The sequence below is a fragment of the Myxine glutinosa genome, chromosome 7 (genome assembly GCF_964187855.1).
Source record: "Myxine glutinosa chromosome 7, kmMyxGlut1.1, whole genome shotgun sequence".
Lineage (NCBI taxonomy): Eukaryota > Metazoa > Chordata > Myxini > Myxiniformes > Myxinidae > Myxine > Myxine glutinosa.
Window position 1 is genome coordinate 88,862,137 of NC_136267.1, and position 26,090 is coordinate 88,888,226.

At 40.3% G+C, this 26,090-nt stretch overlaps 1 protein-coding gene across 1 annotated transcript; it reads left to right on the top strand.

The window, feature by feature from the left end:
- Positions 1–522: 522 nt before the first annotated feature.
- On the top strand, positions 523–9,229 carry LOC137430777 (homeobox protein Hox-C11a-like). The gene is made up of 2 exons (XM_078782702.1): positions 523–1,057; positions 8,997–9,229. Exons 1-2 carry the CDS (start codon positions 523–525, stop codon positions 9,227–9,229), a joined length of 768 nt encoding a protein of 255 aa, XP_078638828.1.
- Positions 9,230–26,090: the final 16,861 nt, after the last annotated feature.

The window sequence follows — 26,090 nt, forward strand, 5'->3', positions numbered from 1 at the left end:
TTCCCGCGCTTGAGCCTCCGGGTGCACGGCGCCGAATCCCAATCACCAGCCGAGACCCGCGGCTGCACCTCCTTCCCCGGGGTCGTTCGTTCCCGGCTCAGGTTAAAAACGAGCCCCTCACGACTAATGGCGGTGCAAGTTTGCGCACCCGCGAGTCCGATTCCGAGACGATCCGCGAACGAGTCTGTCCCGGGATCCGGGTCGTAACCGATATGCGACCGATGTTTAGTGGAGTCACGTGACGCGTGCCGTTCGTGCGGGCGGCCACAGGGCGCGGTGTGCGACGAGTCATTCATTCGGTCCAGCGCGGATAGGGGGCGCGTACTGGATCCGGAACCGAGGGGGGCACACGCGCTCGATCCCGCGCTTAGAGGGAGACGTCCATCGCTAACCCGATCTGAGGTGCAGTGGAGACGCGCATTCCAACCTGCACTAGCACTAGCAGCAGGGATCACGCAGCCCGTCCCTCGTCCGAGGATGCAGAGCGACTTCGACGAACGAGCGTCCGCCGCCCTCGGCTACATGTCCGCGTGTCCCTATTACGTGTCCCGGCGCGACTTCGCCCCGGTCCCGTACGCTTATTCCGCCGTGCAGGGCTTGGCCGACGCGGGCGCCGCCGCCAAGTGGAACGGCCGCTCCTTCGCCACGTGCTATCCGCGGGACGGTCTCGTCCCCAGGGAGTACCCGGATGCACCCACCGAGCTCTCGGCCAAATCCTCGGATTCCTTCTACGGACATTACTACGGATCTCCGCCAGGTCCCGGCGGCCGCTGCCAGGCGGGACGCAATGGCATTCTCCCGCAGGGCTTCGACCCGTTCTTCGAGGTCGCGTCGACTGCGAGGGAGGAAGGCGACAAGAACTCCGCGGAGAAGGGCGACATGAAGGAGGAGAACATGTCTGCAACGCACGGGGAGAGACCCTCGCGAGCCCCCGGTCCGTCGGTGTCTTCGTGCTGTGATGCGTCCATTGAGGGTGAAACCTTTGGTCATAAGGGCGGCCTCGTACCGGCCGTGCGTTCGACACTTTCCGCACTCGTTCCTCGTTCAGCAGTGTTTGGTGATACTCTTGTCTGTGTACGAATTGTTCAATGAAACTCCAGTGTCTAACTCTTGTCTCGACTGTAGGCTACAATTTTTCTGTGTGTACTCTTGTCTCTGCGAATTTAGGCCTATTATGATACTTGCCTGTACGAATTGTTTGTTTAAACTCGTCTCTGTACGAATTGGATGTTTAAACTCGTCTCTGTACGAATTGGATGTTTAAACTCGTCTCTGTGCAAATTGGTTGTTTAAACTCGTCTCTGTACGAATTGGTCATTTAAACTCGTATCTGTACGAATTGTTTATTTAAACTCGTCTCTGTTCAAATTGGTTGTTTAAACTCGTCTCTGTACGAAATGCTTGTTTAAACTAGTCTCTGTACGAATTGTTAATTTAAACTCGTCTCTGCACGAATTGTTTGTTTAAACTCGTCTCTGTACGAAATGTTTATTTAAACTCGTCTCTGTACGAATTGTTTATTTTAATTCGTCTCTGTACAAATTGGTTGTTTAAACTCGTCTCTGTACGAATTGTTTATTTTAACTAGTCCCTGTACGAATTCTTTGTTTAAACTCGTCTCTGCACGAAATGTTTTTTTTAACTCGTCTCTGTACGAAATGTTTATTTAAACTAGTCTCTGTACCAATTGTTTATTTTAACTAGTCTGCACGAATTGTTTATTTAAGCTTCTCTACGAATTGTTCAGCATAACTTGTCTATTTTTTTGTACGACCAGCCATGATTCCCGCAAGTTCGTCGGTACTTTCACCAAATTATGAATCGGAGGAAATACTGGAACCAGAATCCGTGCTTCAATTCCTTTTAATGGTTAGAGCAAAACTCATGCGCCGCACTTGGTCAAGGTTCCCGTACATGTCCCACAGCACGTATGGCTGGAGTATATACCATATTATATGTCAGTGGTGTCTTGCATTACAAAATATAGTGCCTTCAGAAAGTATTCACACCCCTTGACTTTTTTCACATTTTGTTGTTACAGCCTGAATTTAAAATGGATTAAATTGAGATTTTTTTTTGTCACTGATCCACACATATTACCCCATATTGTCCAAGTGTAATTTTTTAATTTAGAAATCATTACAAAACAATTCGAAATGAAATACAGAAATATAAAATTTACATAATAATTAAACTCCCTGAGTCGATACTTCGTGGAAGTGCCTTTGGCAGTGATTAGAACCTCAAGTCTTCTTGGGTATGTCTGTGTCAGCTTTGCACATCTGAATTTGGGGAGTTTCTCCCATTCTTCCTTGCAGATTTGCTCAAACTCTGTTAAGTTGGATGGGGATCATCGGTGAACAGCATTCTTAGTCTTTCCACATATTCTCAATGGGATTCAAGTCAGGGTTCTGGCTGGGCCATTCAAGGACTTTCACATTCCTGTTCTGAAGCCATTCCAGTGTTGCTTTGGCTGTATGATTGGGGTCATTGTCCTGTTGGAACATAAATCTTCACTATAGTCTAAAGTCCTTTGCACTCAGGAGCAGGTTCTCCTCAAGGATTTGCCTGTATTTGGCTCCATTTATTGTTCACTCGAGCCTTACTAGTCTCCCAGTCCCTCCCGCTGAAAAGCATCTCCATAGCATTATGTTCCGCCACCATGCTTCATGGTAGGGATGGTGTTAGATGGGTGATTAGCTGTGCTTGGTTTCCATCAGATGCAGCACTTTGCATTCAGGCCAAAGAGTTCAATTTCCTTCTCATCAGACCACAGATTATTTTGCCTCATGCTCTCTGAGTCTTTCACATGCATTTTCAAACCCCAGGTGTGCTGTCATGTGTCTTTTTCTCAGGGGTGGCTTCCATCTGGCCACTCTCCCATAAAGCCCTGATTTGTGAAGTGTTGCAAAGACTGTTGTCCTTCTGGCAGGTTCTCCCATCTCAGACGAGGAACTCTGTAGTTTTTTCAGTGTGGTCATTGGGGTCTTGGTCACCTTCCTGACCAAGGTCCTTCTTGCCCAGTTGCTCAGTTTGGTTGTATGGCCAGCTCTAGGAAGAGTCTAGGTAGTTCCATATTCTTTCCATTTCCTAACAATGGAGCTCACTGTGTTCTTGGGAACTTTTAACACGAGAAATTGTTTTATACCCTTCCCCAGATCGAAGCCTCCTCACAATTTTATCTGAGTTCTACGGACAGTTCCATGGACTACATGGTAGAGTTTCTGCCCCGATATGCACTGTCAAGTGTGGGACCTTATATAGAAAGGTGTTTTTTTTCTAAATCGTGCCCATTCAATTGAATTGGCCACAGGTGGACTCCAGTCAAGTTGTAGAGACATCTCAAGGATGATCAAAGGAAATTGGATGCACATGGAGTGTCATAGCAAAGGGGTTGAATAGTTATTGACTCAAGACATTTAAGCTTTTCATTTTTAATTACTTTGTAAAAACTTCCCTTCCACGATGTGTAGATCAGTGACAAAAAAAATTCTCAATTCAATCCATTTTAAATTTAGCTGTGAATGAATGAATGAATGAATGATCGTTTTAAGGCCATTTTCCCCGCTGGAGCGTTGGTTAGCCTTGCGGCCCCCATGACAATCATGGTTCCCTGTTTGAGGCAATGTTTGTTTTTTATGGCCGGATGCCCTTCCTGACGCCAACCCTTGGTCACCTCTTGCGATGCACAGGGATACGGTGTACCTATTCTAAATCAGGGTACACACCATGATCATTCATCACAGCAAGCTGGTACTCAATTTGCCGACCTCGGAAGGATGACAGGCTGAGTCAACCCCCCTGGCGTTAATTCAGTGATTGATCGGGATTCAAACCCAGGATCCTAGGATCCCAAGCCGGCACCCTAACCGCTAAGCCAACTTATGTTTAAATTTAGCTGTAACAACAAAATGTGAAAAAATTCAAGGGGTGTTAATACTTTCTGAAGGCACTGCATAAGGTTTGCAAAATACCATTCTCGATCTTGGAAAGAATAAAGAGTTCGGAAATTAACGGTATACGATGATTTTTCTGTTAAAACAAAATCGCACCCGTGTCCGAAGGAAGCAGTGCAGTATGGCAGTATGTGTGTAATCCATGCAAGTTACAGGACTTCCATATGCCGATACCTTTAGAACCCTTTATAATAACCTTTTGGAATTTCCCTTTAGAACCCACTAGAATTACCTTTTATAACCTTTTCAAATTAAACTTTAGAACCCTTGAGAATTAAACTTTAGAACCCTCTAGAATTAAACTTTAGAACCCTCGAGAATTAAACTTTAGAACCATCTAGAATTAAACTTTAGATTCCTCGAGAATTAAACTTTAGAACCCTCTAGAATTAAACTTTACAACCCTCTAGAATTAACCTTTAGAACCCTCTAGAATTAAACTTTAGAACCCTCTATAATTAAACTTTAGAACCTTCTAGAATTAAACTTTAGAATCCTCTAAAATTAAATTTTAGAACCCTCTATAATTAAACTTTAGAACCCTCTAGAATTATACTTTAGAACCCTCTATAATTTAACTTTAGAACCCTCTAAAATTAACGTTTAGAACCCTCTAGAATTAAACTTTAGAACCCTCTATAATTAAACTTTAGAACCTTCTAGAATTAAATTTTAGAATCCTCTAAAATTAAACTTTAGAATTTTCTAAAATTAAATTTTAGAACCCTCTAGAATTAAACTTTAGAACCCTCTAGAATTAAACTTTAGAACCCTCTAGAATTAAACTTTAGAACCTTAAATTTAATTAACCTAGAATTAACCTAGAACTTTAGAACCCTCTATAATTAAACTTTAGAACCTTCTAGAATTAAATTTTAGAATCCTCTAAAATTAAACTTTAGAACCTTCTAGAATTAAATTTTAGAATCCTCTAAAATTAAACTTTAGAATTTTGTAAAATTAAATTTTAGAACCCTCTAGAATTAAACTTTAGAACCCTCTAGAATTAAACTTTAGAACCCTCTAGAATTAATCTTTATAACCCTCTATAATTAAACTTTAGAACCCTCTAGAATTAAACTTTAGAACCCTCTAGAATTAAACTTTAGAACCCTCCAGAATTACCCTTCAGAACCCTCTCGAATTACTCTTTAGAACTCTCTATAATTACCCTTTATAACCCATTAAAATTACCCTTCAGAACTCTTTTCAATCACCATTTATAACTCTCTAGAATTACAGTTTATAACCCTTTATAATAATTAAACACGGAGGGTTAGAAAGGTTCTACTTCTTCATTTTTTACGGATGGATGGAAGGAAGGATATAGCCAAATATTGAAGCGGCTTCACCGCTTTAAAATGGTTGGACAAAAAACAATGGGTTTACCAAATAAGAGTGGTGAAGACGTTTTGGGCAGAATCCTTCATTGGAGCAAAGGAGTAGACCATTCTCTTTTGGCTCTGATGAAAGGTAATGCCCAAAACGTCATCCTCACCTTTTCCCCACAACGGTAAATTTACGCTTTCTCAACTCCAGTGTGGGAAAAAATCCTTATTGCCTTCACCGACACACTCCATCACTAATCCTTACCAAGACTAGCTTTCCTTGTTATGGACAAAGTACAGAATGTTTAGTTAACATCAGTTATTTGTATTTCCGTTGGAGTATGGACATGATTATCAGCAATGTACATATCCCAATTAGATGTACGTCCTTGTATGTTAACGTTTAATAGATGGAAATGTTATGTTAAATATCTTCATATATCATATGTTTGTGTATATTAAAAGGTGTCAATGTTAAATATCTTCATATAGCATATTATGTTTGTGTATATTAATAGGTGGTGATGTTAAATATCTACATGTATCATTATATGATTTTGTAAATTTATAGGTGGTGCTTTTAAATATCTATATGTATCATTATATGATTTTGTAAACTTATAGGTGGTGCTGTTAAATATCTACATGTATCATTATATGATTTTCTAACTTATAGGTGGTGCTATTAAATATCTACATGTATCATTATATGATTTTGTAAACATCTAGGTGGTGCTGTTAAATATCTACATGTATCATTATATGATTTTGTAAACTTATAGGTGGTGCTGTTAAATACCTTCATGCATCATTATATGTTTTTGTATACCAATAGGTGGCAATGTTAAATACCTTCATGTATTATATGATTTTTTTAACTTATAGATGTTGATGTTAAATACCTTCATGCATCATTATATGTTTGTGCATATTAATAGGCGGTGATGTTAAATATCGACATGTATCATTTTATTTTGAGTATACTAATAGGTGTCAATGTTAATTTCCTTCATGCATCATTATATGTTTGTATATACTAATAGGTGTGTGATGTTAAATATATACATGTATCATTATATATGATTACGTATACTAATAGGTGGTGATGTTAAATATCTACATGTATCATTATATGATTGTGTATACCAATAGGTGGTGATGTTAAATATCTACATGTATCATTATATGTTTGTGTATACTAATAGGTGTCAATGTTAAATATCTTCATGTATCATTATATGTTTGTGTATACTAATAGGTGTCAATGTTAAATATCTTCACGTATCATTATAAGTTTGTATAAACTAATAGGTGGCAAAGTTAAATATATTCGTGCATCATTAAACGCTTGTGTAAACTAATAGGTGGCAATGTTAAATACTTTCATGCATCATTATATGTTTGTGCATATTAATAGGTGGTGATGTTAAATATCTACATTTATCATTATATGTTTATGTATACTAATATGTGTCAATGTTAAATATATTAATGTGTCATTATATGTTTGTGTATACTCATAGGTGTCAATGTTAAATATCTACGTGCCTCATTATATGTTTGTGTATACTAATAGGTGGCAATGTTAAATATCTCTGCACATCATTAAATGCTTGTGTAAACTAATAGGTGGCAATGTTAAATTCTTCCATGCATCATTATATGTTTGTGTATACCAATAGGTGGTGATGTTAAATACTTCCATGCATCATTATATGTTTGTGTATACCAATAGGTGGTAATGTTAAATAACTTAATGTATCATTAAAAGTGTGTACATTAATAGTTGGTGATGTTAAATACCTTCATGCATCATTATACATTAACATATACTCATATTTATTTGACGTGCTTTGCCACAGCATTTACCTGTAAAAATTGTCATTTACATTTGCAAGGACAGATATGTAGTTATACAAATGAAGCTACTGTGGGAATTCTAAGGAGAATTAAATGGGAACTTCAGGGAAAGTTTACATGTAAACTGTCAATACTAACTTGGGGGAAACTTTGCATGTAAACTACAAAAGAAACTAAAGCCACATTTTGCCTGTGGACTATACATAAGAACTTCAGACAAACTCGCCTGGAAACTAGAAAGATGAATTTAAGCTAAACTTTGCCTATAAACTAGAAATAATGATTAAAGGAAGGTTAGACTGGAAACTATAAATAAGAGCTTAAGCTAAACTCGTCACCTATAAACTGGAAATAATAATTTCAGCCAAACTTTTCCTGTAAACTATAAATAATAACTAAAGCTAAACTCTGCCTGTAAACTGTAAATAATAACTAAAGCTAAACTCTGCCTGTAATCTGTAAATAATAATTAAGGGAAAGTTTGCCTGTAAACTATAAATAAAAACCAAAGCTAAACTTTGGCTGTAAATTATAAATATTAAGTTAAGCCCAACTCGCCTGTAAACTATAATAAGAACTAAAGCCAAATTGTGGCTGTAAACTACAAATCCTAACTTAAGCCAAACTTTGCCTGTAAACTATCTACCATATAAAACACAATGGCAGTTTGTGTGTTTGTACAGATGCCTGTTCCCCTTCATATGGTTGGGTTTTAAAGGCCGATCTTTTAACACGAATGTGTGTTCACTACGGTCTATTTTTGAGGATAAAACAAACTTGAAAAACATTTTCCATAAAAGAGTAATTATGTCTCTTTAATTGGAATTGTAGACGGTGGCTTGCAAATCGTGCATCAACGGCAGTGTACAGAAGCGTTTTAAGAATAACATAACAATAAATACAAGGTGCAGGGAGGTGAAATTCGCTGCACGTGATGTGCAATGCGCGCAGAGTAAAACGAGTGTTCATTTACATCCGTATGATGTCTAATAAATAAAGAAGATATAAGCAAACCTGACACTAGGCCGAGGCTTCGGACTTTAGCATGCTCACGAGGCTGCACCATCTAATAAACTGTTCCAACCTGTCATATTTGATGGCCTTTTTACTTGTAAATAATAATTAGGGAAAGTTTGCCTGCAATAAATAAAGAATAATAATAATCTATAAATAAGAATTTAAGCCCAATATAATTTCCTGTAAACTATAAATGCAAACTTAAGCCATATTTTGCATGTAAACTGTAAATAAGGTCTTGAGCCAAATATTACCTGCAAATTATAGGTATCAATTAAAGGGACACTTTACATGTGAACTCTATAAGTGCGAATTTAAGATGAATTTTACATGTAAACTATAAATAATAACGTAAAGGAAACTTTGCCTGTAAACTATAAATACGAACTTAAGCCAAACTCACCTGTAAACTGGAAATAATAATTTCAGCCAATTTAAGCCTGAGAAACGGTAAATTATTAATTAGCACTAGCGCTGCTGATTAGAGGGATGGAAAAACAATTTTAATGAAGTGCAGTATAGTAAATTACAGTTTATTTAATTAATTATTTTATTTAATTATTATTTTATTTAATTATAATTACAGTTTATTTAATTGCAGTACAGTAAATTAATTGTCGTTGTACCATCTTCTAATCTTATTCTAATACGGTACTTCTAATACTTCTAATACGGTGTATTTATCACGCGACCAATTAGGTTGGCATTCGCCAGTCTATCTGTTATGCACAAAAAAGTTTGTCCTAACTGTTTTTTGTTCGGCTTTTCGTCCAATAATGCCTAATAGCAAAGTTATTGTCCAAGTACCATTGTCCCTACATTTTTTATCTTCTAGGGAGTACCCGGACACGGAAGAAGCGCTGTCCGTACACCAAGTACCAGATCCGTGAGTTGGAACGAGAGTTCTTTTTCAACGTTTACATCAACAAAGAGAAACGAGTGCAGCTTTCGAGGATGTTGAACCTAACGGACCGCCAGGTGAAGATCTGGTTCCAGAACAGGCGCATGAAGGAGAAGAAGTTGAACCGAGACCGATTGCAATATTTCGCAGGGAACCCTTATCTGTGACGTAGATCGTGTGCGAACGGATCACGAGGCAATCCTTTACGTCACACCGTGTCCGCCATCTTCCTTGAGTACGTCCATCAATGTCTGCTCGTTCGAGTACTGTGAAGAGTCGAACACTGTACATCGAACTGTGAGCCGTTTTAAATGAAATTCGAGGCACTTCGTGTACATCCTCATATCACATGGATACGTCGCCGTTATATCGCTGCTTTACATATTATATAATCGGTGCCTAAACTGAGAAATTTAATACTTGTAAAAGTGTTTGTGGAAGATATATGACGTCATTATTATATGAGAGACCAGTGTATATTATTGGATGTATACTGAATGAGTTGTATATAATACGCCAACAATTTTTTTGATGTAGTTGTGTTTAAAAAAAATATATATATATAAATATAATGATATACATAACGGATTGTATTGTAAAGAAAAACGTTGTGGAATTGTTCGGAGTTTATTTAATAAAAAAAAACAAAAGTTAACGATTAATTGTTTACTGATTCGGTTAATCACTATTTAAATGAGCAGGATATATAATAATAATAATAATAATAATAATAATAATAATAATAATAGTGATTGTTGTTAAAGGAACCTGTCTATCTTGTAAAAGTACAGCACCAAAAATACGTCACAATAATCGGGTTTATATAGTTCTGATAAAACCAGGAGTCGGGTCGAATTATAAACTATATAATGGCCATGTTGTTGTGTGAACAGTATAAAGAGTTATTATTACATGAGCATGAAATGTGAAATCGCTTGTACCCCCAATTTCTCAAAGGTAATTAATGTTAAAAGTTATTTTTTACCAGGTTCATAACTTTGTTAACACCTTTACAAGAGATAATAATTTAATATTTTGAAGACGGACTCACAATCATCATATCAATGAACACAGCGATTTGGAAGGTCGCACATACCAAGTACTGCATACCCGCGATCGCCAAGGAAGCCCCACCAAGTTGCGAGCCGGGAAGGAATGTAGAAATCCCTTACCGTGGACCTTTGGAGTTCGAAAGTCCCTTTCGTGAGGACCGGCAGCATGCGACCCTGGTGTACGAGGGGCTGTTTCATGTCGGTGGAAGCACGGACGTCCGTTCGGGCCTCGATGTGTCCGTTTAACGAAGCGGAACGGCGTAATAATGGAGGAAAACTTGAACCGTCTAGACGGCGCAATAAAAGCAGGCGTTACCAACCAACACAGAGCCCGAGAGGTGGCGAGAAAAGGAGACACAGACAACTGTCTGCCCCTAAAGTTTACCGTCGAGCAGGGAATGATCCCTGCGGGGGAGCATTGTATTTTCATCTATATATTACGTACAACCGAAGCCTTCGTCTTGGTGAGGACGGTGGGCTGTCGCATTTGAGTGCTCGGCCTTCTATGTACATTTATGTTCATGTCCGTGCGGAGTTCCACCCATTCGATTGTACTTGAAAAAGCTGCACTTCTGAACTCCACTCGAATACAATGCATTGTATAATATGATTGATTATATATGATATTATAGCCGCAGACTGAACGGGCATACCTAGTTTTGTGCGTGCAGAGCGGTGATTGTTTACAATGGTGTTTATTATTCCTACGTCACGGATGTTTGGTACGTCACGTATGTTTCGAAACGTGTAATTCTCTCTACAGTGCAATTTTTGTAAAGACATTTGAAGTTTCCTGAGCATGAACGATGGAAAAACCAATTCCATAATCAGGGCGTCGTGTTCTAATTATTGTTATCCGTACAATCGTATAATATACAGTAATTGCGGACTTGAATGGTATTTCAGTCCGTCATGCGATATCTGACGAATTGTGGAAATAAATGTGCAAAATAATTATTCTTTCATGTTGTTTCAGTCAATTTACGAGCGAGTCTTCCTCTGCATGGGCACAGGCATTGTCGGCCATATTGTCACGTGATTGATGAAAATAGTTCCATAAAACAAAATCGGCCGATCATTCCACCATCGCAGTCGTACTTTCAGTTGTTATTTGTACATTTTCACCGCCTTCTTAAACTCCAACCGTTCATTCTCCAAATCTTCAACGTGCCCTTCGATCATTCCGAACGAATCAATATTAAATAGGCCTACATATTTGATGAACCCTGCAGCGTAGAAGAGCCATTATGATTGTGTGATCCACAACCCATCCACAACCCATCCACAACCCATCCACAATCCACAACCCAGTTTTCCCTCGTAATTATTAATACAGCCATTGCTCCTTTGTGAGTTGTTTATTTATTTATTTTACAAACCATTTTTGAATCAAGCAGAATGTTTCATTCGGTTATTCTCATCAACGGCAAAACTCGTCCATCGAAAAAAGCTCGTAAAGCAGGGCTAGAGATGTATAAAAACGCCGCCCGGGCTACCACTCGCCCGCCATGCACCGTGGATTGTGCTTTGGAGTCGTGCGCCCTCTATCGAGACTTCAGGGCAAAAGGCCGGTGGCACAAAGGTTGATGTTTACATTTGCAGCTGGAATCTCAATTGCTTTCAATTATGATGCCCCACAAATGGGTAAGGGAACTGTGAACGTTGCACACATTAAATTGCACACAAGTGCAATTTTGTTGCACACAAGCCCCACAAGTTGCACACAAGCCCCACCAAACCTCCTGTGGAACGTTGCACAATCGTGGGCTGGCAGGATAGCCTAGAGGTACGCAGACTCAACTCTGAATTGTCTAGCCTCAGACCGTATGGGATGTTTGACTTTAAATTCCACCAACTAGTGTTAGCAGATGGGACACTGAGCTTAACGTCCAACCGAGGGGCGGTACGCTTTGTGAAGTGAAGCACCAATCCGACAATATATATTCAGGTCGGGAATCAAACTCACACTAGAAAGCTCAAAAGTACGTGCGCTACCTGTGGAGGATTTGGTTTGCGAACTGTGCATGTTTTATTTGTTGTTTTTTTGTATGCAAGATCGAGGCTCGTGTAAGAGCTAACATTAATGACAAAAAAACAAACGGACAAATAAAACACAAGATTAAAGGGAGCAGGATACAAGATTGGGAGAGAGGGGGAAGCACACAAGTACAACATTTGAGAGCAGGGACATCGGGAGATCTGTCGGAGGGAGAGGGCTTGGGGGGTGGAGGGGTAAAAAACACATGGACATTGCTAGGACTTCCAGGAAAGAAAAATGTTTGTGTGTGTGTGTATGTGTGTGTGTGTGTGTGTGTGTGTGTGTGTGTGTGTATGTATACACACACACACACACACACACACACAGATATATATATATATATATATATAAAATAAAACAGGAGTGTGTCTGTCTGTCCCTCCCCAAACTACTCACTCAGTTTTGGGGCAAGCCCCACCAAACCTCCTGTGGAACATTTTGGGGTCCCAGCAGATGTTGTAAGGTAGGTAGGAGGTTTCAAAAGTTCCTCAATAAAATTATGATTGTGAAATTAACCCGATACGAACCTGCCGCAAATCCGGAAGTGGACAGATGACGGCAATGAGCTGGTTTGATAATATCTCAACACAACCGTCATTTTAAACAGTATTTTGTTAAAGTATCAATAATTTATGATTGGAATGACATTTGTAATTGAGTGAATACAATTACGGTTTTGAATTCATAATTGTATTCACCCAACCGTATGGAACTACTTCACATCCAGATTAAAAACTTTGTTTATGTCACGAATGTTGGTAAATGTTTATTTTTTATATTAATGCTTTTTAATTTGTGATTGAAGTTTTGCTGTTTGGAATGAAAATAGAGATATTGAGTTCAAGTGAATCACGAAATGCCGTGATGGTTTCTACTTTCTAAGCGTGACATTTGTGGATCGCCATATGCAGATTCGCCATTGACTGCGTATAGAAGAATTCAGATGGGGTTACGTTTTTCGTGGAAGTCCTTCACGAACCTGCTGTCCATGCTTGATGTTCAACTACAGGTATATACATATCACTTACTTCACTTATCCTCTTCATCCCAATGGGGCATGAGGCTGCTACAAGCTTTCACCATTTATCTCTATCCTGAGCTACATTCTGTGCCTCACACCGTGATGGATCCAACCCCTCCAGATCAGCTACCATAGTCCTATGCCAAGTTGTTTTTGGCTTGCCTGGTTTCCTCCTTCCTGGCAGTGTCGATCCCAAAGCAACATTGGTGATTGGAACAGGGGACATTCTAAGCACGTGGCCAAGCCATTGGAGGAGGCGACACTTAATTTCAAGGACAATGCTGTGACAACTGTTTTTTTCCATGCAAGTCTTTGTTGGATAGCTTATATCTTTGTTGAACGTTGGCCAGAAGATGTGACAGATTTTCCTAAGGCATCCATGGTGGAAAGATTTGTCCGTGCTCATATCTGACTTAATTACCCACCAGCATTCAGAGCTATACAGAAGAACAGACTTGACATTGCTGTTATAGAGTATTGTCTTTGTCTTCAGGCTGTACTGCTTCGACTTCCAGATAGAATGAAGGTTAGCGAATGCATTACAAGCTTTGCAGAGTCTTGCCTTGGTGTCTTTCTCGGCTCCATTGTCCTAGTTATGTACACTCATCTTCAGTCTCTCGGGTTTCTCCATTTACAGTAATGGGTGCAGAAGGTGCGGTGTTGATGTTCATCACATTGGTCTTGGTGGTATTGATATTAAAACCTGTCCTTCTGGTGAAGCTCGCTAGCCTGTCAGTTTTTTCTTGCAAATGTGTGTTCCTTGATGACAAAACAACTAAATCGTCAGCAAAATCCAAATCTTCAAGTTGGGTGGAAAGGGTCCACTGGATGCCTCGAGGTATATCTGATGTGGTGTTCTTTGTGATCCAGTTGATAGAAATCAGAAAGAGGATGGGTGATATAATACAACCTTGGCAAACTCCAGACTCCACCGGGAACCATTCTGATAAGGAGTTGTTCATGATGACACTGCATTCAAAATGCTCATAGAACTTGCTTATTAGAGTGATCATCTTCTGCGGAATTCCATAAGATCTCAGTATCTTCCACAGGCTCGCTCTATGGACACCATCGAATGCCTTCTTGAAGTCAATGAAGTTGATATAAAGAGGTGTGTTCCATTCTAAGCATTGTTCAGTGATGTTACGTAGTGAAAATATTTGGTCGATGCACCTTCTTCCAGCTCTGAATCCCACTTGCTCCTGTCTCAACTTGATGCCAATAACCTTGTCGATTCTGTAGAGTATCCTACAGAAGACCTTGCTGGGGATTGAAAGTCGTGTTATCCCCTGCCAGTTGCCACAATTACCAAGATCACCTTTCTTGGGTAGCTTGACAATGACGCCTTTTGTCCAGTCAGCAGGGATAATATCCTTGGTCCAAACAACTTTGAAGAGATCAGTGAGCAACCTTGTGGCAGTACTGATGTCAGCTTTAAGCATTTAACAGATTTCCATGGATAGAAGTCGATTCCAGGGGCTTTTCCACTCTTCATGGCTTTGATGGCAACTCTGACTTCTTCTTCAGAAGGTGGCTCAATGTTGATCCCAAGGATATCCTCTGCTGGTAGAGGATCAGCTGGTTCATGTGGCTCTGGGCTGTTCAGGACATCATGGAAATATTGAACCAATCTTGCTGTTTGCTGCCGCTCTGTTGGTATAACATTCCCTATTTTATCTTTCACAGGGTCAGAGTGATACACTGTGCTCTTCTCTCCCTTTACTGCGGCCTGTTCAGCTTCACCAGCTAACTCCTCTAAAAAATGACCACTTTTTTTTGTGTGCACTCTTCTTGACCTCCTTATCTTTAGCCTTGTAAGCTTGTTTGACCTGCTCCTGGATTTGTGCTCAACATCTTTCCCTTCAATTGCTTCCTTTCGTCAATTTTCTTCCATGCCCCTGGTGTCATCCATTCTTTATATTTATTCTTTCTAAAACCAATGACTTTCTTTACGGTTTATTTGTATACTTCTTTAGTGGTGTCGCATTTCTTCTTGTCATCTTGGTCTTCCTCTTTTTTGTTCCTCGTGCCCTAAAACGCTTCCTCAGCTCCATGACAAAGTCTCTTCTGTTGTCTTGAGACTTGAGTTTGGCAATGTCTAGATGTTTCCTACTTTGACTCTGTGTTTCTGCTTTTCGGAGCTTCAGCTTGATACTTCCTGCAACCAACTAGTCATCACTGTAATCCTGACCATCACTGCGCCACGAAAAGTGCACACGTCTTGTGCGTACATGTCCGCCATTTGTTATTAATGATGATGTAGTCAATCTGGTTGACTGTATGACCATCAGGTGACTTCCAAGTACGTTTATGTACCTTCCTGTGGGGAAAAATCGTACCTCTGATCACACAGTTGTTATTCAAACAGAAGTCAATGAGAAGTTCGCCATTTTCATTTGCCTCACCGCATCCGTGTATCCCCAGGGCTTGTTCACAGTCAGTATTTTCTGCCCCAACCTTGGCATTCATATCACCCATGATCAAGAGCATGTCGTGCTGGGGGACCTTAGCCACTGTTTGTTGTGACAACTCATACCAGTCGTCCTTGTCCTTCTTTTCAGCCACATTCGTTGGAGCGTAGTGTAGTATGATGGTAAGCTTACAGCACTTTGAGTTGAAATGTGCTCTGAGCATTCTCTCGCTAATAGGTTCCCATTCTATCATAGTTTTAACCTTCTCTTTACAAACTATAAGAACTATACACCATACGTGTGCGTATCTTTCAGTCCAGAGTAGAGAATGGTGGTGTCATCGCGAGTCGTTTGGCGCCCCGAACCTGTCCAACGGAACTCATTAATACCAAGTATCTCCAGATGGTACCTTTGCAACCCTCTGATAACTTGAGCCGACTTGGATGTTTCATACATGGTGCGGGCATTCCACACTGCGATATGGATCTTAACTTTGGGTCCAAGTAGGCTCCATTTCGTATTCCTGACTTTTCTAAGAAGACTTTGATCAGAAGTAGTCATACTGCCAAGTAGTTGGCTAGAGCTTCCTGCAGCACCTGTGTTAATAAATGTCGTACTCTTTGCAGTCTCTATAACTAATAGTATTTTTGCAGGGTGGGGTAGTTAGTCCCACGCCCAACCCTAGTTGCTGTCCTTAGTCTGGCGCTTCAGCTGAAACCTGTCCGGTTTGGTTAAACCTGCCAGGGGCCAGAGCCCCATCCCTCTCAGGATCCCTTAGGCAGGCAAGCCCCGCACCCAATCAAGGTGACAGCAAATAGGAGAATATACATATACATATATATACAGTATATATATATATATATATATATACATACAGACTTGGCATTTAATATGGAATTTTTTTTTTTCTTGACTTGGGTTTACTTTCTTAACTCAGTATATCAATCTGGTGAGTTTCTTTTACACTTTGGTGATTTATTTGTTAAAAGAACCATGTCACTGATTGTCTGTCACAGCAAGAAGTCAACAACAGGATGATATCACAGGTGGCGTGGCAAAATGTACGGACAGGTGCATTTGATGATTGGCTAAAACAGTCGGGTATACAAGGGTTGTTGCGTTCTGTATTAGTGGAAAACAACTGCTGCACGTCTCCAAAAGTTATTGCCGCTTCCTCTGGAGATGGTCTGTCAACTCGACAATGCTGTTTGTCATGGAGTGGTGGCTTTACGAAATTACGGCATGAAACAGCATGCTATTGCTCGGCAGTATGGCATCACTCAAGGTCAGGTGTCAAAGATCCTGAAACGAAATGCTCAGAGGGGTGTCCCTACTCCAATACCAAGGCAAGGACGTCCCCGCAGAACTACAAGGAGGGATGATCGCCAGCTGCACCGGTTAGTCCGCAATGGCCGTACCAAGTCAGCTAATCGGCTTAGGGCTGAGTGGCAGCAACTGACAAATGTGTCTGTATCCAGAAGGCTAGTCAACCAACGACTGGTTCAAGCAGGCTATCGTGCCAGGCATCCCCTGAGAAAGCCACGCCTGACCAGACAACACCGCCAGCGCCGATTGCAGTGGGCCAGAGAGCACCATCAATGGCAGCCAGGACACTGGAATCACGTGATCTTCAGTGACGAGTCTAGATTTCTGGTCTATCGTCAAGATGGCCGTGTCCGAGTTTGCAGACAAGTGCATGAAGCCTACAACAAAGATTGTATAGTGCCAAGACTCCAAGCTGGAGGTGGTGGGGTGACCGTTTGGGCTGCTTTTCATGCAGGGGGCAAAACTGACCTGGTTGTTCTGAATGGAAACCTGAACCAGTTCAAGTACAGGGCCATTCTGGAAGAAACATTGCTTCCATTTGCTCGTGCAGCCTTTCGAGGAAACTTTGTCTTCCAAGATGACAATGCACGGCCTCATCGTGCTCGCATGATCCAACACTTTCTTGCTGACCGTGGTGTAGAGTATATGGAGTGGCCTGCCATGTCCCCGGATATTAATCCGATAGAGAACTTGTGGGCAGAATTAACGCGTCAAATCGACCACTTGGACCAGCAGCCGACCTCTGTGCGTGAATTGCAGCAGGCTATTGTCTCTGCATGGCAAGCGATTCCTGTCCAAACCTTGGCAAATCTCCTGAACAGCATGCCTCAACGTGTACGTGCTCTCCTGAATGCTCGTGGGGGTTACACGAAGTACTGAACTGTAATTTTACTGTCCGTAATCCCAGTCATAATTTAACTTTTGTTTTTGTTAAAAAAAATTTTTGGCTAATGTGCAAAATAAAGAGATACTTCTGGAAAACGTACAGAAGTTTAACACAGTACTGTCCATGAATTGAGTTCGATATCAGTTTACATCACCTTCAAGGATCAATTTATTTGTTTCGAAATGTCAAATGTGGTTTTTGTTTCTTTTAAAGGTCACATTAACAAAATCTAGAATAATTTCAACATAATTCCAATGAACTTTTGGTTCTAAGACATCTTGAAAAGTAAGTTCACCCCCACAAAAAAAATATTCCATATTAAATGCCAAGTCTGTATGTATATATATATATATCGGTACCTATATGCAGGTAAGCACAAAGTGTGAGAGGTCGAAATCATTCACCCAAAGCACCATTTGCACCCCCGAAGTCGCACCCTGCCCGCCGGGTCACCACGTCGGTGTATGTTAAAGGAACCTTATCGCCCTCTCAGCCCGATAGCCAGACACTATTTTTGTTCCGAGTTCGAGGAGACGGGTGCGGTCCTGATCAGAACTTATCGACGTCGGGTCACGTCGGCCTTTATTGCAGCCGCCGCCGGATCTCGGGTCAGACATCGACTCGCATTCCATTCACAAATGCGTTCCCAGCAAGCACGTGATGTCCGAACAATAAAGGCGCGAATTACGGCGGCACGGATGATGCATTTATTACCGCCGACTGAGCTCGGGTGTAAAAGTGAACGAAAATTAGACAGCGCATTTAATCGTGGTTCCGAAGCAGGATCGAGGCATCGGTGAGATACGTTAATGGAACCTAATTGGCTCCTTAGTGCGCCGGCGCGGTCGATAATTCATGGCGACCAACGACCCCGGAGCATAAGCCTCGAGGCACGGTTTGTTTAAGCGCTTTAATGCCGGTGCCGGTGCCCGCCAGTAATTGCGTTCCATCACCGTCCGCCTTGGGCTTCTAGTGCGGCCAACTGGCGGTGAAAACCCATGAAGAGAGGCGAGGGAGTCCGGAGATGCACACACGTGGCCAACATACTCTCGTCGTCAATTATTCTGCTCGTTAACCACGTGTGTGTGAGCCAATCGACACGACGAGTACACGTGCAGTATACAAACGGGTCTTTTCGGACCTTTCTCGTGGTAGCTCTACTCACCTGGAACCAGATCAATGCACCATCGAATGTGGATATTGCGCACACACACACAATATATATTATAATATATATATATATATATATATATAATATATATATCTTATATATATATATATATATATATATAATATATATATATATATATATATACTGTATATATATATATATATATATATATATATATATATATATATATTATATATAGATATATATATATATAATATATATATATATAGATATATATATATATAGATATATATATATATATAGATATATATATATAGATATATATATATATATATTAATATATATATATATATATTATATATATATTATATATATATATATATATATATATATATTATATATATATATATATATATCTGTGCAGCGTCTGTCCTGTCCTGTCCTGTTTGTCTTTGTCTTGTCACTGAACTACTTTCTCAAACTTTTGTGTAAATCGATACCAAAACTTCTGGTATGCACATATCTCTCCGTCCGGTATGTCCTAAGGGTATTTTTTCTGAAAAAAATTCCAATTTTATTATTTTATTATTTTGGAATTTTTTGGGGAATTTTTTTTTTTTCAACTTGAATTGTTTATAAAATGTGATATCACGTATATTAGAAATACATTTGTGCAAAATAATTGTTTGAATTATGATTGGTTTAAACCATGACAAAACGGCAACTCAGGTACAGTCATCTATCTATATATCTACACATCTGGGCAGTGGCTGCGTTGTCACTTAACCACTCCCTCAAACTTTTGTTTCCGTGGTTGTGAAGTGTTTTTAATAACGTTGTGGTGGTTTTGAATCACGTGGTGGTGAGGTATTTTGAATTATGTGGTGGTGAGGTGTTTTTAAATCACATGGTGGTGAGGTGGTTTGAATTACGTGGTGGTGAGGTATTTATAATTACGTGGTGGTGAGGTATTTATAATTACGTGGTGGTGAGGTATTTATAATTACGTGGTGGTGAGGTATTTATAATTACGTGGTGGTGAGGTATTTATAATTACGTGATGGTGAGGTATTTATAATAATGTGATGGTGAGGTATTTATAATTATGTGGTGGTGAGGTGTTTTTTAATTATGTGGTGGTGAGGTATTTTGAATTAGGTGGTGATGAGGTGCTTTGAATTAGGTGGTGGTGAGGTGTTTTGAATTACTTGGTGGTGAGGTGTTTTTAATTTCGTGGTTGTGAGGTGTTTTTATTACGTGTTTTATGGCTGTGAGGTGTTTTTAATTTCGTGGTGGTGAGGTGTTTTTATTACGTGTTTTATGGCTGTGAGGTGTTTCTATTACGTGTTTTATGGCTGCGAGGTGTTTTTATTACGTGTTTTATGGCTGTGAGGTGTTTTTAATTTGGTGGTGGTGAGGTGTTTTTATTACGTGTTTTATGGCTGTGAGGTCTTTTGAATTAGGTGGTGGTGAGGTGTTTTGAATTACTTGGTGGTGAGGTGTTTTTAATTTCGTGGTTGTGAGGTGTTTTTATTACATGTTTTATGGCTGTGAGGTGTTTTTAATTTTGTGGTGGTGAGGTTTTTATTACGTGTTTTATGGCTGTGAGGTGTTTTTATTACGTGTTTTATGGCTGTGAGGTGTTTTTAATTTGATGGTGGTGAGGTGTTTTTATTGCGTGTTTTATGGCTGTGAGGTGTTTTTATTACGTGTTTTATGGCTGTGAGTTGTTTTTATTACGTCTTTTATGGCTGTGATGTGTTTTTAATTTCGTGGTGGTGAGTTGCTTTTATTACGTGTTTTATGGCTGAGGTGTTTTTATTACGTGTTTTATGGCTGTGAGGTGTTTTTAATTTCGTGGTGGTGAGGTGTTTTTATTACGTGGTTTATGGCTGTGAGGTGTTTTTATTAGTGTTTTATGGCTGTAAGGTGTTTTTATTGCGTGTTTTATGGCTGTGAGGTGTTTTTATTACGTGTTTTATGGCTGTGAGGTGTTTTTATTACGTGTTTTATGGCTGTGAGGTGTTTTTAATTTCGTGGTGGTGAGGTGTTTTTATTACGTGGTTTATGGCTGTGAGGTGTTTTTATTCCGTGTTTTATGGCTGTGAGGTGTTTTTATTGCGTGTTTTATGGCTGTGAGGTGTTTTTATTACGTGTTTTATGGCTGTGAGGTGTTTTTAATTTCGTGGTGGTGAGGTGTTTTTATTACGTGTTTTATGGCTGTGAGGTGTTTTTAATTTCGTGGTGGTAAGGTGTTTTTAATTTCGTGGTGGTGAGGTGTTTTTATTACGTGGTTTATGGCTGTGAGGTGTTTTTATTACGTGTTTTATGGCTGTGAGGTGTTTTTAATTTCGTGGTGGTGAGGTGTTTTTAATTTCGTGGGGGTGAGGTGTTTTTATTACGTGGTTTATGGCTGTGAGGTGTTTTTATTATGTGTTTTATGGCTGTGAGGTGTTTTTAATTTCGTGGTGGTAAGGTGTTTTTAATTTCGTGATGGTGAGGTGTTTTTATTACGTGGTTTATGGCTGTGAGGTGTTTTTAATTTCGTGGTGGTGAGGTGTTTTTAATTTCGTGGTGGTAAGGTGTTTTTATTACGTGGTTTATGGCTGTGAGGTGTTTTTAATTTCGTGGTGGTAAGGTGTTTTTAATTTCGTGGTGGTAAGGTGTTTTTATTACGTGGTTTATGGCTGTGAGGTGTTTTTAATTTCGTGGTGGTGAGGTGTTTTTATTACGTGTTTTATGGCTGTGAGGTGTTTTTATTATGTGTTTGATGGCTGTGAGGTGTTTTCAATTTCGTGGTGGTGAGGTGTTTTTAATTTCATGTTGCTGAGTTGTTTTTAATTCCATGTTTTATGGCTGTGAGGTGTTTTTATTATGTGTTTGATAGCTGTGAGGTGTTTTCAATTTTGTGGTGGTGAGGTGTTTTTAATTTCGTGGTGGTGAGGTGTTTTTAATTTCGTGGTGGTGAGGTGTTTTTATTACGTGTTTTATGGCTGTGAGGTGTTTTTAATTTCGTGGTGGTGAGGTGTTTTTAATTTCGTGGTGGTGAGGTGTTTTTATTACGTGTTTTATGGCTGTGAGGTGTTTTTATTATGTGTTTTATGGCTGTGAGGTGTTTTTAATTTCGTGGTGGTGAGGTGTTTTTAATTTCGTGGTGGTGAGGTGTTTTTATTACGTGTTTTATGGCTGTGAGGTGTTTTTATTACGTGTTTTATGGCTGTGAGGTGTTTTTAATTTCGTGGTGGTGAGGTGTTTTTAATTTCGTGGTGGTGAGGTGTTTTTATTACGTGTTTTATGGCTGTGAGGTGTTTTTATTATGTGTTTGATAGCTGTGAGGTGTTTTCAATTTTGTGGTGGTGAGGTGTTTTTAATTTCGTGGTGGTGAGGTGTTTTGAATTACGTGGTGGTGAGGTGTTTTAAATTACTTGCTGGTGAGGTGTTTTGAATTACGTGGTAGTGAGGTGTAATCGTCCCAAACTTCCAGTCTGCACCGACCCCTCCCCTACGTATGTGCTGAGGGGTTCTTTCTTGTTAAAAAAAAAACATGCAACCTGAATCTTCAACCTAAATTGACTATTAAAATGTAATATCACAAACACAACAAATACATTTGTGCAAAATAATTGGTTGTATTATGATTGGTGTAAATCATGACAACACAGCAACTTAGGAACAGTCATTATCCTCAGCTAAAATCTGGCCGTTCCTTAGTAACGATGCTTGTTGAGGCGAGCGGAGCGAGCCGAGCCGAGCTAGTATACTGTATATATCTGTGCGGCGTCTGTCCTGTCCTGTGTTGTGTTGTCTTGTGTTGTGTTGTCTTGTCTTGTGTTGTGTTGTCTTGTCACTGAACTACTTTCTCAAACTTTTTTGAAATCGTACCAAACTTCTGGTATGCACATAACTCTCCCGTCGGTATGTCCTAAGGGTATTGTTTTTAGAAAAAATTTCCAATGTTTTTTTTTGGGGGGGGAATTTTTTGGGGAAATTTTTTTTTCCAAATTCAATTGTTTATAAAATGTGATATCACGTATATTACAAATACATTTGTGCAAAATAATTGTTTGAATTATGATTGGTTTAAACCATGACAAAACGGCAACTCGGGTACAGTCATTTATCTATATATCTACACATCTGGGCAGTGTCTGTGTTGTCACTAACGACTCCCTCAAACTTTTGTTCCCGTGGTTGTGAAGTGTTTTTAATAACGTTGTGGTGGTTTTGAATCACGTGGTGGTGAGGTATTTTGAATTATGTGGTGGTGAGGTTTTTTAATGACATGGTGGTGAGGTGTTTTTAAATCACATGGTGGTGAGGTGTTTTTAAATCACATGGTGGTGAGGTGTTTTGAATTACGTGGTGGTGAGGTATTTATAATTACGTGGTGGTGAGGTGTTTTTAATTATGTGGGGGTGAGGTGTTTTTAAATCACATGGTGGTGAGGTGTTTTTAAATCACATGGTGGTGAGGTGTTTTGAATTACGTGGTGGTGAGGTATTTATAATTACGTGGTGGTTAGGTGTTTTTAATTATGTGGGGGTGAGGTGTTTTGAATTAGTTGGTGATGAGGTGTTTTGAATTACGTGGTGGTGAGGTGTTTTGAATTACTTGGTGGTGAGGTATTTTTAAATGATGTGGTGGTGAGGTGTTTTTAATTTCGTGGCTGTGAGGTGTTTTTAATTTCGTGGTGGTGAGGTGTTTTTATTACGTGTTTTATGGCTGTGAGGTGTTTTTAATTTCGTGGTGGTGAGGTGTTTTTATTACGTGTTTTATGGCTGTGAGGTGTTTTTATTACGTGTTTTATGGCTGTGAGGTGTTTTTATTACGTGTTTTATGGCTGTGAGGTGTTTTTATTTCGTGTTTGATGGCTGAGGTGTTTTTAATTTTGTGGTGGTGAGGTGTTTTTATTACGTGTTTTATGGCTGTGAGGTGTTTTTATTACGTGTTTTATGGCTGTGAGGTGTTTTTATTACGTGTTTGATGGCTGAGGTGTTTTTAATTTCGTGGTGGTGAGGTGTTTTTATTACATGCTTTATGGATGTGAGGTGTTTTTATTACGTGTTTTATGGCTGTGAGGTGTTTTTATTACGTGTTTGATGGCTGAGGTGTTTTTAATTTCGTGGTGGTGAGGTGTTTTTATTACGTGCTTTATGGATGTGAGGTGTTTTTATTACATGTTTTATGGCTGTGAGGTGTTTTTATTACGTGTTTGATGGCTGTGAGGTGTTTTCAATTTCGTGGTGGTGAGGTGTTTATAATTTTGTGGTGGTGAGGTGTTTTCATTACGTGTTTTATGGCTGTGAGGTGTTTTAAATTACTTGGTGGTGAGGTGTTTTGAATTACTTGGTGGTGAGGTGTTTTGAATTACGTGGTGGTGATGTGTAATCGTCCCAAACTTCCAGTCTGCACCGACCCCTCCCCTATGTGTGTGCTGAGGGGTTCTTTCTTGAAAAAAAAACATTCAACCTCAATCTTCAACCTAAATTGCCTATAAAAATGTAATATCACAAACACAACAAATACATTTGTGCAAAGTAATTGTTTGTATTATGATTGGTGTAAATCATGACAACACAGCAACTCAGGTACAGTCATTAGCCTCAGCTAAAATAAGCCCGTTCCTCAGTAACGACGCTTAGTGAGGCGAGCGGAGCGAGCCGAGCCAAGCTAGTATATTGTTGCGGTTTTGAGAACCCACACAGATAACATCATTAAAGGTTAAAGGTTGCACCCCATAGTTAGGCCACATGCAACACGTAGGTCACCTTAGAACGTTAGTTATTTCTTCGTGTATGTGAGATAAGGCCATTTCCAATAGTTATCATCTGCGTTGTGTAAAACAAATAAGAGTAGGCCCCGTTCAGTTTGCAGCCTCCTTCCAATCGACTCCATTGCACACCATCCAGTCTGCACCCCATGCCCCATTGCGCCCATCCAGTCTTCACCCCATTGCCCCTCGCATTGGGATGCTCGCAGTTTGTTACGCGTTGGGCCGGCAGCGTTAGCTGCCAGTTGCTCTCTCAAACCAGCCAAATGCCTCGAGGTAAGGCCTGAAAAGGGGGCGGAGCGCAAGGGTGGGGGCTGTGAGGTGTTTTTACGCTGCACACTGCACGGGCAGCCATCAAGGGCGTAGCCGGTAAGACGCCATCAACCAACCAGGGCTCGAGTGGGCATGGCTAAGGGGCGTGGTAAGGGTGTGGCTAGAGGTTCGAGAAGGTTCGCAAAGCGGAGCTATATAACCACGAGCGCAAAGCCCTCTAAAGGACTTTTGTGGAAGGCGCCAGTATTGAAGGACTTTTGTGGAAGGCGCCAGTATTGAAGGACTTTTGTGGAAGGCGCCAGTATTGAAGGAATTTTGTGGAAGGCGCCAGTATTGAAGGACTTTTGTGGAAGGCGCCAGTATTGAAGGACTTTTGTGGAAGGCGCCAGTAATGAAGGACTTTTGTGGAAGGCGCCAGTATTGAAGGACTGAACAGCACTCGAGTTATGAGAAGGGAGAGGCGCTCGCCAAGTTCGTGTGAAGAGTATTGAGAAGAGAGTCCTCTGAAGGACTTGGTTGGAGCGCATTGCATTGCTGTGCAGGGTCAATTGGGAAAGGCGCTTTGGTGACATCATTGGGAAAGCATTGTGGAAGTGGCGCATTGTACCGAGCTATACCGGGAGCGCGTATAAAGGCGCCGGTACAATTATTACCTACGCCAGTATAATCGCCAGCTTACCGATCCCCCCCATATAATTGTCCGATCCGTGCCACCGACACGCGGCGATCTTGCCTGCCGTCTACCATCACCATCTGCTTCGTGGTACGAGTCGGGGACCGGAGCGAGCTGTGGACGCCATCGGTGGACCCTCAACCCGACCATCTACAACCCCGTGTGAGTGAGTCTGAGAGTGTGACTGAGTGTGAACGGGCCCGTGTCCAGGGGATAAGTATAAGACTGTATAAGGCTGCCCTGTGTATCTGCTTCTTCCTCTTCACTGTACATTTCTGCTTCTTCTTCCTCTTCATTGTACAAAGTGTATAATAAATTACCTGTTCTTCCTGTTTTCCTCTTAATTCGACCGTCTTAGTGATTTCTCCATTGGGTAAGCGTGGCACGATCAGGAACCGCTCCAATCGGGCTAGTTCCCATTAACGGCCCGAATCGCGGCTCGCTTT